Source organism: Diabrotica undecimpunctata, chromosome 1 (genome assembly GCF_040954645.1).
Source record: "Diabrotica undecimpunctata isolate CICGRU chromosome 1, icDiaUnde3, whole genome shotgun sequence".
NCBI classification, from domain to species: domain Eukaryota; kingdom Metazoa; phylum Arthropoda; class Insecta; order Coleoptera; family Chrysomelidae; genus Diabrotica; species Diabrotica undecimpunctata.
Window position 1 is genome coordinate 132,184,110 of NC_092803.1, and position 17,689 is coordinate 132,201,798.

At 30.7% G+C, this 17,689-nt stretch overlaps 1 protein-coding gene across 1 annotated transcript in view; it reads right to left on the reverse strand.

Moving 5' to 3' along the window:
- Positions 1-3,307: 3,307 nt before the first annotated feature.
- Positions 3,308-17,689, reverse strand: part of LOC140431895 (solute carrier family 12 member 9) — an 81,293-nt gene continuing 66,911 nt past the window's right edge. Inside the window, exon 14 of the mRNA XM_072519767.1 lies at positions 3,308-17,425. Coding sequence (XP_072375868.1) covers positions 17,242-17,425 — 184 coding nt within the window. The 3' untranslated portion in view covers positions 3,308-17,241. The remainder of the gene's footprint in view (positions 17,426-17,689) is intronic.

Genomic DNA, 17,689 nt, shown 5'->3' on the forward strand with positions numbered 1-17,689 from the left:
CGAGAACTAAAATGACAGACTAATTACCTCGTTATAAGCCGATCTCGTTATATCAGACAATCATAATACTGTGCATACATATGAATCTGTAGTTTTCTAAACCATTAACTTCCTATAGTGAAGCCATTCGGAGCAATATAAGATGCTAATAAATATTGTTTGAATGGCGTTTTTGAAAAAAAGTTATTTACTTTTATTGTCAATGAAATATATTAAAACATAAAAGAGTTGTTTACTTTTATTATCAATTATATACGTTAGAACAAAAAAGCTGTACTTAAATTTTTTTCCAACTACATAATGTATAAATCGTATTTTCAAGGATAACATAAACTATTGCTTCTGCAATTTTAAGAACTCTGTTATTTTTAACTGCTTTAAATGGTCCAGTATCATTCTATCATATATTTTCTAAAGATGTGAAACAGTTGTATTTATTCATTGTAAAGAAGTTTATTGCGGGCTGCAGTTAAGTTTATTGAGGGGCTGTTTTAAAAGGTATTTATTTATAGCCACGACCCGACTAAAAACGTAAAAAACACTTACCAAAAAACACGTTTTTGGATCTTATTTATAATATATCTTTCGTTATAACCAAATTTGCCTCGCTACAGACGGTTATAGTTCAATAGAAATTTCACGGGACATCTAATGTATCTCGTTATAAGCGAAACCTCGTAATAACCGTGTTCGTTATAGAGGGAGTATACTGTACTTTTTATATTTATACGGTCATGAAATCCAAATTGATACGGACAATCAAACTGCTGAACTGCAAAGAAGTATCAATTTAGCATGGGCCGCATATGGAGCTCTATCAGACATCTTCAAGAGCGACATGCCAAATTATTTAAAAAAGCAGATGTTCGACCAATGTATGCATCCAGTAGTAACTTTCGTAAACACTTTCCTTAACCCAGGGTACAGCAACCAAACTCAGAGAAGTCCAAAGACGAATAGAATGCTCGCTACTTGGACCGACTCTCAGAGACAGAGTTAGAAATGAAGAAATAATAAGGACAGGCGTCACAGATGTCATAGAGCGTATAGCATGACTGAAGTGAACTGGGCGGGCCATGTGGCCAGAATGAATGACGGACGATGGACCCAAAAAATTACAGTTTGGAGACCACGAGCTTATATAAGAAGCAGAGGTAGACCAAGTACATGATGGACAGACGACGTCAAAAGAATCGCCGGGAATTGGCTGCAAGAAGCTCAAGAACGACAGAACTAGAAGAAATTAGGGGAGGCCTATGTCCAACTTTGGGCGCAGAATGCTGTATGATGATGATAATACTGTGTATAATAATAATGCTAACACGCAACCCCGTCTAGTTTATTTTTTGTTTTAAACGCATTTGAATATATTCCGTTTACTGTAACTCTGGCTGAATTAACTAGGTGGTTAGACACTCCCATTTCCCATTATACTCCGGAGGGGGTCCCATTAAACTTACTTTTTTTCGGCCCTACTGACTCAGTATTAATGTTGATGAAAATACTTCTATTTGCATAAGTACTTCTTAATTTGCTAGAAAAGTTTTTTGATAATCCTATCTGCATCATTCTTTTAAGTAGAATACATAAATTAACATTGTTGTAAACTGCTTTTATATCTAAAATGCTGCCACGATCTATTTTTTGTAAAGTTTAAATGAATGTCCGTCACACAGTTTTTTCTAAATCCAAGCTATTTTGACATTTTTTCTTTGGTTTTTAGCCAGTGGTTGTAGTCTATTTTTTATCATGCTTTGAAGTGTTTTTATGAAACAAGAAGCTAATGATATCCTACGATAAGATTTAAGAGTGTCAACATCTTTATTTGGTTTCAATATTGACAGAACTAGCTGGAAAGTACTCTTTCCAGCTCATTGTGATAGAACCATTTTGTCATATGTTGTTTAGGGAATACAGAAAAGAATAACAAAGGCACAAAAATGCATTCAATTTTACTGGCATCGGAAATAACAGAAACTTATAAATATGATTAATTAATAAAATTATAAACATTTCTTGAATGGATCTCTAATAACGATCCTGAGCATATATTGATACCCAATGAGTAACCAATACATGACTATGAGAAAGACAAAATAACATCTGCTACAATCAAGTAGAAAAAATGAAAATGGATGGACATTGAGAAAGTTCAAAATAACAGCGAAACAATCTCAATATAAATCCAAGCCAAAAAGATAGCGGAGAAGACCAGACAATGGTTAATACTTGGGAATACGAATGTCAGATTAAAAAAGAGGAAAGACAAAGCAGAGCAGAATGACAAGAACAGAAACTTGTGCGGAAATTATCCAGAAAAAACAACAGAAAGAAGACGCACTGGAATACAACGTCTAAGGTGGAGTAAGAAAAACACTCACTGATAGATCCAATAAAAAAATAACCAGAATAATGTTTATTCCTTGATAACGTCTACAGAGATATGAGAAATATAGGAATACGCGTTTAACGAAGGAACGCGATGGACAGAGAAGTCGAGGGGAATTATTGAGGAGGACTGAAGAGGGAGAGAGAGACAAAATTTTAAAAGGAAATTATTAAGTTTTTAATAAAAAGCATTCAATGAAATTAGGTATATATTCTTAAATAAAAAAATACTTGTGTCAAATATATAATTTCAATATTACAATTATCTATATAATGGAATACATCACAGAATATTAAAAATACATGTCCTTGGATACGTTTTAGTACGGATGTGTTTTTAAGATAATGCTCCAAAATAATTTTTGTTTTGATAAGAGTGCATCTAATTTATTATTACATATTTTACTAAAACGTATCATAGAAAATATATTAACATTAGTATAAAGTTTTAATAAATATCGTGTTGGAATATAATACTCAATACAAATATAATATATATATATATATAAATATATATATATATATATATATATATATATATATATATATATATATATATACATATAAGATAAACTTTGAGATTCTTTGGGAAAAACAGCTGAAAGGATAGGCTAAGTGTACTCTTTATTCCTTTATTTTTCCAATATTTCGTCGATAGTCATGGACATCATCAGGGATAAGCTACAAATAGTTTTACATGAAAAATTGAGAGTCTATTTGACTAAGTTTTGACTAATTTTGGAAAAATAAAGGAATAAAGAGTACACTTAGCCTATCCTTTCAGCTGTTTTTCCCAAAGAATCTCAAAGTTTATCTTCTAACTTTAACAGCTGTGATCAACACTATTATATATATATATATATATATATATATATATATATATATATATATATATATATATATATATATATATATACATATACATATATATATATATATATAAGATGTACTATTTCTATTAAATGTATAATTTGCGAAAAAACATGCAGAATACATGCATAGTCCGCAATAAAATGAATTTTGACAAAAATAAGATTGACAGAATACAGCTTTAACGAGATATAAACTTTTATATATTACTATACTCTATACTTTACTAGTTAATGGAAAAAAAATCAATGGTCCATCTGAAAAGTTTAACTCAAATTAAAGATATGTTACAACGATATAAAGCAATAGATTTATGTGCGTGCATGGAGATCAGCCCACTTATAAATCGAAAAAGACGATCAAATTATTGTTTTAATTAAAAATGAGATAAACGAGTGCAGTGTTGTAGCATATGGAGTGGTTCGAATGGTCTGCGATCAATATAGGGAAGCTCGGTCGCATCATCGTCGACTTGAAACAGGCAGAAAGTACCAGCAAGAGCTTAATTTTGTTGCAAGTGCTTTGATCCGCATTAAGTTGGTACTTGATGCGGATCAAGTCCAATAACAAGTCCGTAAAGTCGGGGTATTAATATTAGTGAATAGTAAGAAACAGCAGCTGGTTCAACACCTACCCCACCATACTACCTATAGCGCTTGAACTTTTCATTAGATCATTCATATTGAATATTGGGACAGTGGAGGCCTGTTTTGTTCTTTGTCGAGACAAGAATATGTCTTTATGGCTGTGAACGAGAGAAAAAAGCACAGGAGTCAACAAAAGTTCATTAAATCGGATATATTGAAGAAAACAATTTTATTCATGATAATGTAAACTCACACACAACCAGAATGATACGTGACTACATTGCAGAAGGCGATTTTCACATTATGTCGTGGCTTCATGCGGCCCTACGATTTTATAAATGTGTGAGACCATGAGGGTCTTATATGGCACTCAACGTGTTAAAAATTGCCGCACTACTCATGACAGTGACACGATTGTGGTCAACCTTTCAGCATAAGATCGGAAAATATAAGTATGAATACATGGCTTGCGATTGAAGAAAATAGTCGTTTGACTGGGCGTGATTTAGAAAGCGATATTGGAATTCCAAAAACTTTTGTTCCGATAATTTTTACAACGAATTTGGGAATGACTCCTGCGTATTCGCGTCATTTCAAAATTAGAAGTTACACTGCATAATTTGGAAATTGCCACTAACGATGACAATATAATAAAAAACTTATAAGTGAAACAAATTAACAATGGAAGCTTCCATCATAGCGTCAATAGAAACATAATATTAAAAATACTTATCAATACAATAGAAATATTGTCAAACAATCGAAAATTTACATTCAAGTTTGTTCTAAAAATATTTCGTGACGCAGTGAGGAGAAAGCTAGAAAAACTGTTTTTCACAACTGATTCTGTGATTTAAAGCACATCTACGATGATAAGAGTGTTGTTAAATGGGAATTATTTCGAAGGAATATCACCATTTTAATTCCGCTTATAAATTTTGACGGAAAACCGGGCCACTTATTACCAAAATTATCGGCGAATATCCAAACATGACAAAAATTAAACACAACTAATAAAAATAGACTATCAAATTCTGCATGAATTAACAAAAGAACAACAGGTCAGAGCAAAAATTACACCATTTAAAAATGGAATATTAAATATCTAAAAAAATTTATCGTCGTTTTTTCTAATCCTAATTACTATTATTTCAAAATCACTTTTTATAAGTCGCTTTTTGTTGATATTTCTATATGTTATTATATCGTAAATTTTATTTTCCGTTGCACGCCATCAATGGCAGTTATAATTCAATTAATAATATTGTTTTCTAAATAATCAGAAATAAAACTTTAGATAAATACAGAAATATGAGATACACCACATATGAGATCAACGTCCATCATTTCCTACTACTTATTATGTTATATTCAAAGTGTGTCCAGTAGTTAAAAGTTCAGCGTGTAGAATCTGATTGATAAACGAAAATTTGTGTTATCAATAAAATGGCAATGGCAAATTTCAGTATATTTTACAGTAAACGATAATTGAACAAGCATTGATTAAAGTCATGAACAAGGTTCGAGTAATGATTTTGTTTTATTTTCGATTCAAGAAAGTCAAGGAGTGCATCGATTGGCGAAAAGATACATTTGGTAATAAGAAAACAACTGACTTTCATTGTTAGATTGGTACCAAGAATTAAAATTTGGTCAAAGTAACTTTAGTGATGAGTTTCGTGAAGGTTGACCGACATCACAACAGCAGCAAACATTGATGCTGTATCACAAATGATAATGATATATCGACATAAACATATATGGTAATTCAATCATGTTTGGGTATTGATAAAAAACAAATTTAATTTTATACGATCACTTAGATTGAAAAGCAAACTCAGCGCATATGGTGCAAAGAAATACCTAAACCATTTAATTCAGGGATATACGGCAGTCGAAAACTGAACATGTGGATATTATTTCATTAAAAGATCGTAAAACTGTAAATGCAAAGTGGGATACAGCCACTTCTTTACATAAAGTTTTTTTTTATAAATGGGGAAATGAAATAAAATGTCAAATCATGCTGAATTATCACAATACAAGGCTCCCATATAGCACCGAAGTTTTTGATTACCGAAAAGATGGAATTAATATTATTTCTTTAGGTTTCCAAAACTCAAAAATCAATTGCAAGGTTAAGGATTTTCAAGACAACAGGAATATATAGGCATTTTTGATTCTAAATATTTTTGTTTCCTTCTATCTCCAAATTAAAGCATTAAACCATCGGATAAAGTAAATCCACTATTATTATTTTTGTTTAAATATGTTTGATCATGAATAATGAATGTATGAATCATATTTCCTATTCTCACGAGTTCACAACGTTGTAGATTCTACAATAGTGACGCTCTAAAACAAACAGCCGATCGACGACGTGCAACGTGCTTGGTATCAAAAATCCTGTAAAATTTTTTACTTCTGTTTAACATAAATAAAAATTTATCATTTTATGAATCTCTTAATTTTTAGATTTACCCTGTATTAATTTTAAATATCAATATTTGAATTTTATATCACACCAATCGATAAAAATAATTTATAATGTATATATATATATATATATATATATATATATATATATATATATATATATATATATATATATATTTAGAGTCAACAATAATATACGACCTCCTTATTTACATAAACTTAAGTCAACTATATCAGTTCACAACTAACATATAGGTTTAATTGGCTAAAGATTCTACATTTATATGTAAGTGAACATGTCTTAGATAGTGTATGAAAAATAGAGGCTATGAGCAAAGACGGAAAATATGCAGAAGATGAAAGCTGATTTCCAAGAACAAACGCAATATGATGGAATAAAATGTTAATATAATATTCCTTAAAAATTCGCATCATATTTAGTGCCCTTAATTTCTATTTATTTCCTATGAAGTATGTTCAATCTGGCATTTTTCCCTTGCGTTTCTCAAATTTTGAATAATAAAACTCATACAATTTTTGAATAAGTGAATTAAAGGAATTACCTTTTTTTTATAATGTTTAAGCGACATCATTCAAAATAGAAAACGGGTGCCATTTTTTTAAAATTATTTTAAATATGATCATATGGAAAGTAATAACTTATTTGAAAGTTTGTTCCTAGATTTTTGTGTGATTGTGTTGCGCCGATATAAATTTCATATGGGAACCGTGAAAAAAAAATGTAGACTACCCCTGATAATTCGATACCTTCAGTGTTTGTAGTGAACGTTCAAACACGTCCATTCGTATGTCCAGTTTTCCACATACTAATAGAATTAGAAAAATATGATGTCATCGACAGTTTTCTTTAATTAAATAGGCCTTTTCATCATGCGACGAGCGCATGCCCAGTCGCCACGTTTTTCGTGCAGTTTTGATTAACAATTGAGAAGTTAATTAGGCACCACTACTTGTTCACTATTCAAATAATACGTTGACCAAAAAAGCCGCCAATAAAATAAGAGTTACACAGAGTGAAGTGGTATGACTTAGGAGAAATACGTAGAAGAACAAAAGTAAAGGGCGTAATTTACATATACAAAGAGATGTGTGGGTTGACCTCCAAAAAGATAGCTGGACGATATGAAAGAAACGGCAAGAAGACAAACCAGTTAGAAAGAGACAAATTAAAATGGAAACGCCAAGGGGAGAAACATTTTATAAATATGCTTGAAACAAATATATTGTATTGATAATCTCCTATTACTATTTTTATTTCATACAAACTTTCACGCAAACAAATGCGCCTATGTCTGCCAACAACAATAAATGTAGGAACCAATTTCTATTGTATTCGGACTTTTTACAGGGTGTGAAAGGCATAAAAAGGAAACTTGGATCGTATTGTAATGTATGTGTGTATAGAAACTTAATATATTAAATATTATGATACTAAAAATATTAAATACAAATATTTTGTCCACTTTAATGTGCATAGAAAGTTGGATAACTCTCTCTCTATATATATAAAATAAAGTTAATATTTTTATATATGTTACGGTAAGAGTAGATAATTGGTAATTGTATACAATTACCGGTAATTAATTGTATACAATTACCAGAGTCGACGGTAAATGTAGGAAATTATTTTCAATTATCTACTTTTGCCGGTAATTGTATACAATTACCAAGGGGTAAAAGTATAAAATGATGAAATAAAAACAATAAATTTCAAAAGCTGTGTAAGGAGTGATTTTTATTGAACTTAATTAAAAATAAGAGACATTTTGTTTAACCTGAATTGAGTTTTTTGCCTGAATTAACACTACAATTTTAAATAGTTACTATTTGTTGTGACATGGCAAACTCACATGGCACTTGGAATTACACAACTTTCCATATTTTTATATTTACACTTATCAGTTTTACATTTACTTTTGCAAGCGCATCGCTGTTTGCTTCCTGTAGACATGCTTCCAAAATGTTTAATTTTGGAAGCATGTCTACAGAAATTAATGATTACTTGCAGATGGTAAATTGATTTCTGCTATAAAACTGTGGCAGTTACTCTTCTTTGGTACCCCATTCGTACAATTCATTGAACACTCATAATAACAGCCAAAACATTTCTAGGATCACTTCGTGCCTTGTCAACATCCGGCACTCTTAATTTTACCGCCACATCGACATTACCAGGGGAAAATTTCAAGATTCATGTTTTAAGCATTTTCTTCGCTTGCTTTCAAAGGCCTTTCTTTGCACGTGTCCGTTTAATTGCAACAGAATCGTGCGTCTCTGAAATTTGATTAGAAGATATTTCTTCTAGAATCGTATTAGATTCATTCTAATACAATAGATGGTTGCTCAGGTTGTTCTTATTCTATTAGAAGCTCATTGGGTTCATCCGCTTCTGCTTCTTCAGAATCAGGACCTGACTGGTCTTCTTCTATTTGTTTCACCAACGCTTCCAAATCTTTTTCAGTTGAAATATTTTCTAGAGCAGAAGAATTGTACAAATCGAAAATCACTTGTTTGTTTGGTTGCTTTCCAACCAGGAACTTAGCATATTTTCGAAGCCTTGATTCGCAGGTTCAAGAGATCCTTGTGACTGACTGTATCTTGGCTTACCGTGTAAAATCTTAAAATCTTTCCACATGGAGCATAGTTCTTCTATTATTCTGTCACACAATTCTCTTCCATTGTCGCTTTGAAGAAAGCTTGGAGCTCTAAAGGCACAAAATATGTCAAGAAGAATCAATGCAGCTTCTTCTGCACGTTTAGTTTTCAACGGCCGTAATTTACAATAATTTACGTAATACAAATTTTGTTAAGTGATCTTGATAGACAAAAATGAATTTGAATTCATTATCTGCTTGGGCTATCAAATTTATTTGACATCTACTATTTATTTCTTTTGACAGTATAGGATTCACTAATAAACCTTTTTTGGGAAGTTTAGGATTTTTTCTGGCAAGTTTCACACAGATCCAAATAGATCGTTATGATTTCTACAGTTATGGTCTTGTACTTCTGTTGTAATTTTTTCAACATTCTTGTTCTACCTCCATGGCCAATAGATTTATATGCTCCGTCAATCAATTTAAAGAGTTCTTCCAAATGGACATAAAATAAAACATTCTGTTCATCTTTATTTAAGGATGATGATAAGGATGATCAGTTTCCCCAACCTCCATGACATCATACTTTTTCAATCGCTTGTAGTCATCCGGTATTTTACCACTAGTCTTAGATTTACTTACATGTAAATTGTTTATTAGACTTTGGTAGTTCTCTTTTGTAAGCAAAACCATCTTGTGCTTTTTGCTATTCATCACTTCAAGTACTTTTGTATTAAAAGGCTCTTCTATTGTTAAATCAAAATAATCAATTCTAGGATAATGTAATGTATAGTTCTGTGTGTAGGTAGGTTAACACAAAACGTTATGTCGGTAAAGAAAACACTTCAAAAATAGGTAACATTATTGTTAATTAAAAAACACGAAGCACATGCCAAATCAGAACAGAAATACTTTTGATGTCTCAATCAACACTACAGACTGAAGACTGATTACGCACGAGGTAAACAAAACATCCTCTGGGAAATGTATACAAATTACCACTAAAAGTAGGGAATAAGAGGTTCTTAAAGAATATTTCCTTCATTTACCGTCGACTCTGGTAATTGTATACAATTACCGGTAATTGTGTACAATTACCAGATTATCTACTCTTACCGAAAAAGATCAATTTTTATCATTGACTAAATAGTCAGGTGATTGTAACGTGTGTAAGATTCTGGAAACGAATAACCAACTTGATTTAATGGGTGGAAAATTACGGATTAAAAGACGTCAACTAAGAGTCTACATGTACAGTCGTACAGCTCCAATCAGCGGCTCTCCAAGTACGAATATTTGTAAGTAGTCATTTTCAAAAAAAGAATTTTATATAAAGCAACAAATTTGAGGTAAAATATGTTGTTAAAAAGTTCCGGACAGCAACAGTATGTCACATGAATAAAATGTAGAAAACAATATGTGAAGTGTGAGATGATACGAAAATAAAATAAATCTTACATTTCAATATGGTAGACTAAAAAAATAATGATTACTAATTTTTTTTAATATATTAAGTTTGTTCCAACACAACGAAAAACCGTCTCGTAACGGTCATGCTCCTGTACAGTAAACAAAATACGTTTCAACAAAACTTGTGATTGTCCAGTGACGGTTCCGTTTAAATGATTTCAGAAATCGAGCAAATGCAAGTACTCGTTGGGAAGACCTGCGAACCGGGATTTTATTCTCTATATAGGTTTTTGAATTGCCGTCTTCGGACGATAAGAATGATGAACATGCGCATAAAAAACGGTACAAGCAGTTTCGTGACAATTTCCCGGCAATACAAGAGTTGCGTGTTGGAAAAAACTTATCTTATTACTAATGATGACATAACACTTTCAATTTTTAAGCTTAGGAACTATTCTTGATATAAACAAATTAAATTTTCCTGCTATTGTTGTTATTAGTATGGTCAATTTTGTTTATTATTCATAAAAGGTAAAAATAAACTAATATGAATAATTTAAAGGAACGATTTAGTTTGTTTATCACTAAGACTTGGATCTAAGCTCAAAAATCAGGTATGACGTGACACAGATGGGGAATATTATTGATATGTTACGCTTTACATTAAAATATTTGCCTATCTACTACTTATTAATAAGTCATGTATATAATCCTTCTATTAATTTACAAACTAGTATATTCCGCGATAAGTGAGCAAATTTGGGAACCTGAAATTTTATTCAACTTTACCATAAACCAAATAATTGTACCATTTTCAGCAAAATCAGAGATTCCAATATGCTGAAATTGGGTTTTAGCATAACTTTGCCTTGGAATTTGTGAAAAAAATACGTTCTAGGCATTAAATTTCCCACATAACATGATGATAATGCCACAATTATAAAATTTCCGGAAAAGTGGTAAATGTGATATTTTCAAGATACTTCAGAAAAAATTTATATTAAATTCGATTAGAAATTAGTTTAGAGTATATTATAGTGTAGAGTTAAAATACCCCTATGATTAACCATAACTAAAAGAACAAAAAAAGAAACGTATAATTCTATAAAGTTGAATGAGCTCAATTCAGATTCTCTAGAAATTTTTATGTAAAACACATTTTTTTATATATCGACACATTTTTTCACATTACTAAAGCCAGTTATGATAGAAGGATTGCTGTATACAGACGACGTGGTACTCACAACGAACAACCAGAAAAGATGCAACGAGTAATTGATATATGGACTAAGGAAAGATAAAAAAGAAGTTAGAAATAAACATTAATAAATGCAATACTATGAAAAAAAGTAGACAAGAGAAGAATCTTCTTCTTATGGTGCCTATCCGTTACGGATGTTGGACACTAACATGGCTATTCTGACTTTGTTGACTGCTGCCCTGAAAAGTCCGGTAGTGGTTAAGTTAAACCATTTTCGCAGGTTATGCAGTCAGGATATTCTTCTTCGTCCTGGACCTCTTTTCCCATGCACTTTACGTTGAAGTATGGTCCGAAGCAGGTTGTATCGTTGTTCATTGCGCATTATATGGCCCAGGTATTCTAGTTTGCGACATTTTATGGTTATGACTAGTTCGCGCTCTTTACCCATTCTATGTAGTACTTGTTTGTTGGTAACTCTGTCTATCCAAGAAATCCTCAACATGCGTCTATAGCACCACATCTCAAATGCTTCGAGTCTCTTCAGTGATGCTTCCATTAAGGTCCATGACTCCACGCCATATAAAATAACGGGGAATACGTAGCATTTTAGTAAACGAACTTTTATTTCCAATTTTATATCGTGGCTGTTAAAGATTTTTTTCATTTTGACGAAAGCTGATCTTGCCTTCTCGATCCTTATCTTAATTTCCGTCGATTGGTCCCACTGTTCATTTAAGTTTGCACCCAGATAACAAAAGTTGATGATTTGTGTTATAGGTTGTTGGTTAACTAGTAATTGACCAAGTGGTATCCTATTTTTACTTGTAGCCATGTATTTGGTTTTTTTGATGTTAAAATCAAGCCTAAACCTGCTACTTACTTCTGCCACCCTGGAGACAAGTGTCTGCAGACCTTTAAGACTGTCTGCAAAAATGACAGTATCATCAGCGATCTTATGTTGTTCAATCGTTCTCCGTTAGTATTCCCTCATATATGTCCATTAGCGCTAGGTTCATAATGTGCTCTGAATATGTATTGAACAATAATGGGGACAATATACATCCCTGTCGCACACCTTGAAGGTGAAAAGAAGAATATTGAAGGTGAAACTCGGGGGCACGATTATATCAAACGATAGAAAGCTAGACCTAGAAATTGCAAATAGAACAAAAAAAAACATCGAGAATATACTATGCCATAAATAATTACGATATTAGGAAAAAACTAAATCAACCAGGACACTAAATTGCATGTATATATCGCAATCACAGTACCAATACTAATACATGCAAACATGGATTACAAATAAAAGACACTGAAGTACCATATGTGCAGCAGAAATGAAGTCACTCAAAAAGATAGCTGGGAAGTGGAAGTTGGACAGGGAAATAAACAAAAAGATCAGAAACGAGTTAAAACAGGAATAAATAGAGAAAAAATGGAATAAAGAAAACTAAACCGGTATTGACACATAATTGTAATGGACGAGAACAGACTAGTAAAAAAGTAACAGGCCAAAAATACAAGGAAGAAGGAGTAGACCTAGGAAGGGTGGATGGAACAAATCCAGGAAGTTGAAACCAAGAGAGGCAAAAAAGTGCAATATGAAGGAAATAGCAGAAGATGCAAAGGCGTGTAAGAAATTGGTAAAAGATGGATACATGCCAACAAGATCCGATAATATTATAGGACATAATCAATGCGAGAAGAAAATAAAATTTTCGATTCAAGTTAAATTAGATTGAAAGTAGTAAATCACTTGCGATTGATTATTGAATTTAAAATTTGAAGGAAGGTTTTACTTTTTTATCCGTTAGATATACATCTCCTAGTGGATGAGACCAATTGACTTTACCGTCAAAGAGCTATTGTGTATGATAGATCTGGTGTACGTGTTTGACATTACATTCCGGTTCATTTGACTGACATTTGTGAAGGGAGTGTTGTACTAAATTTTTGAAACAATTCAAACCTGGACGTGTTACATTTTATTTGATTGTAACCGACAGTCTTATACTCTACCCTGCATTTTCTACAATTGTTTTTAATGAAATTTTAAAATTCTGACATGAAAATTATATTAAGGAGGAAATTTTAGATGTAAAATGTACTTCTTTTTTAAAAAGTGTGTAAGAATTTTTTCTACACATTCCAAAGCAAAGTTTTAAAAACAAATTCAACATATGTTAATCTCCATAGACCGATCGGACTAATAATTTGCACTTTACTTATTTTTTTGATAAATAGTAAGTGTGAAAAATGTTAAGTTAAACTGAGAGGGTCGGATTCTTAACTTACCACACTTATCGTGGAATTAATCACATGCTATTTTAAATTTTGCGATAATTCTTACGGTTAGGAGCATTATCCAAATGCATTGATAATGGAAAATGACATTACCCATTAAAGTCAATCTAATATGCAGTACAGTTTTTTGTTTAGTTGTCAAAGACTTTAAATTGGCAATGTCACTACTACATTATAATCTCAAAATATTTTAAAACTTAACCTATAAACTTTTAAACTTAAAGTTAGATTTCACCATAGAAATATAATACCTAGACTGCGTGTTAAAATCTAAAACCGTTCCCCCAGTGTGACAGAGAAAAAAGATACGAGAAGTTCTTGCATCTTTTTCTAATAGACGGAGTTTATCGACCACGTGACCTTCCCACTCCCAAATAATCTCCAAACACAAGTGGGGTAGCCACTTAAATATAACTTAAATGTTTGATTTAACAGAAAGAGGTAGCGACATCGTATTGTGTATTTTTCATCGAGCAAAAAGACAAAAGAGGGAATGTAAAGGTAGTGGGGGCAAAAATATTGTTAGACAGGAAGTGCCATCTTGAGAGGCCACATTAAACAAGGAAAGAGAGACTCTTTCCTTGTTTAAGAAATCAAATTTAGTTAGGTTATGTTATTTCTGATGTTATTGTTTGTCCCAACTGTCACATGAAAGATTATTTGTATTTTCTATTGAAGTTTTTTAACAATTGCTTCACATTTTAGACTATTATTGTTATTATTTGATTGAAACTTTATTCTGTCCTAGTTAAAAAAAAGTATTTTAAGTGTATTATGTATTAATATTATGTAATATTAATATTATCTAATATAACAAATAAATAAATAAATTAGAACCCTACACCACTGTATGATTATTGTGAAGTGTCATGAAATTTAAATTTGGCGCATTCGCATTTCCGGATATGTCCGCCATCAGAGGCCACTTTTTTGGTCTCCTTTTCATAACAATTAGATTCCCTCTTGTCTTTTTGCTCGATGGTATTTTTATATAAATTTAATATTAATCAATATTACGTTTATTAAATTTTTAAGTAAATCTTGCACCTAATAAATTTGTGTATATATCTTTAAAAATGTAAAAGGCAAATGAAGTTATTATTATTAAATATATATACCACGTACGCGATCATAATTATTTGGTTGACATCATTATATCATTAATTATAATAAACAGTGTAGCGTAATACTTATTGGTTTAATGATAAACATTGTTAACATTGTCATATTATCATAATTCATAGTATTTCTTCATTTTTTGCCGATTTGCAGTTTTTCACATATATTTACTTAAAAACTAAATATATGTTAAAAACTTTTTCTAAAAATCATTTAGCATTAGGGATTAGAAAGATATTTTCATAAAAATGTATAACTATTTAATATTAATTTCCTATTCAAAATTAAAGTAAAATTAATAATTTAAATAATTTGTATACAATACTGCTATCGAAAGAATAATAGAATTCTTATATTCGTTAATTTTAAGTCATTATGTCATCAATATTACGTCAAAAATTTAAGTTATATTTAATTAGCTAGTCTACTTGTGTTTGGGGGTTGTTTGGTAGTGGTAAGGTTACATGGTCGATAAATCCCTTCCATTAGAAAGATATGTAGGGACAGCTCTTATATTTTTTTCTGTCGGACTGAAGGGACGATTTTAGATAGTAAAGCGCAGTCTTAGGTATTACATATGTGTCTATGGATTTCACCAATTAAATTTTTAACATTTTGGCTCATAATACTTTTATCACGTTTTAATGAAATTCAATACACCTTATTTAATATAGATAGACGATAACATATTTTCAAACAATACATTCAACAACAAAAGTTGACAAGTTTGATTAGATATTGTCGATTTCACGTCGAGAACAAAATTGTATGTTGTTTCTTGACGTGTTTATCTTAATTAAAACTCGTAAAAACATATTTTGCATAAATTGGAACATAAATTTGCATCTGGTTATTTTTTCTCATGAATAATCCTTCCATATATGGCACGAGCTTAATATGTACAATATATTCAAAGTAAATAAGGTATATCTGATAGATATCTATAGAACCATCGAAAAAGGAGCAGTTAGAGTGGTCTACGAAATAAAAACGTGGCTTGGGATTTTAGCCACTTGCACAGACTGACATAAATAACCTAACATTTGTTTACCGTCTTTTTAATAGAAATTCGAATATTGTCCGTTCGCTTAGCGTGGAAATATTTTTACAGGTTCATTGCCGGAAACATACGACATAAAATTCCTAAATCTCATTATTAATAAATCAAATAAACTCACTATTCCAGACTTCTTTCATTGAAAAAAGAAGAATAAGTAAAAAAAAGAATAATAAATAATGGGAGTTTATATTTATTAATTTTTTATTAAAAACTTTTCATTTGTAAATACTAAATCTAAATAAATAAATGTAAATACTAAAATTTTTGTTTCAATTGCTGCAGTTTTATGTTGTTAATAAACTACATGTAAATATTTTTTTGTTTAAATATTGGCTATTAAACTTTTGGTTATGAACATTCATTCTGTGCGATTGGTATTATTTGTTGTTCGTGAATTTGTAAGGTAAGAATATCAAATTATTAAGATATTTACTTTTAATGTTCATGTTTTAAGGTTATGTTATTGTTTGTTCACTTTAATTAGTTTTTAACTGTATTTCAAGGTATTTTTAAATTCATGTTATATTCCTTTTTCGTTGCCAGTGATTTTATCCTGTAAAAGACTAAATATATTCGTTTTCTCGTAGTATAAGTAGTGAATAAGGACTTTTAGTTGTAATATAACATTCTGTGGAAGCCTTTCTATCAAATTGCCATAGTGAAACATTAATTTATTAATGTTTCAACTTCGTTAATAAATTCAATGATTTGTTGATTAATTTTGAAATAACTTCGATAAAAACAAAAACAAAATACCTTGAAATACAGTAAAAAATAATTAAAAGTTTTAATAAAAAAATAACATAACCTTAAAACATGAACATTGAGAGTAAATATCTTAATACTTTGATATTTTTATATTCATAACCAAAAGTCTTTATTTACTATTCAAACAATTAAAAAACCAATATTTCCAACTTCTTATATCTTCTTACGAATTAGAAATGTTTAGAAAGGTTTTCTAAGTCCTGAAATCATCGAACCGAGTATACAATATTTTTATAAACAACGTTTATATTGACAACGCTAATGACATAAATGTGACGCACTTAATTACGATTTTTTTTCGATGGCTCTTTAGAATTCATTTGACACCTCAGCATTTTTTACGTTATTGTAAACAGTTGCTGATGTCAGTAAAGTCGATAATATTTAAAAACCTTAAATAATAAAAGATCTTAAATATTGTAATCCACTAAAATATCAAATAAATCAAATGTCACTAATACTAATGTTATCCCTTTATTATAAGGTAGTTGACGTCACCGTGCTAACACCATGAACGAAGATAGTGGGCGGCAGATTTCTCGAAAATATTTCTAAATTGTTGTAAAAAGAAACCAGTTTGGTATTATCTGTAGGCGGTGCTGGAAGATATATGAAAGTGACAGCTGTCTCTGCTGTCTGTTGAAGAATTAAGGTATTGACACTGAAATAAAACATATAATCATTATATAATTCGTTGAAAATCGTTTCAAATAAAATAAAATTCTTAAACTTTTCTTGATATTATGAGTTTCTTGAAGTTTTTTATCCGTTTATACACCAACCAAGCTGTCTCAGCAAACGAAAAACGATACAACCACTTCGATAGAACGAATATAAACTACTGGTACTAAGTGACTGGTTTAATTAAGCAGTGAAAAATTAGTAATACAGATCTAAGTATACTGCATACAACAAAAAAACGTCA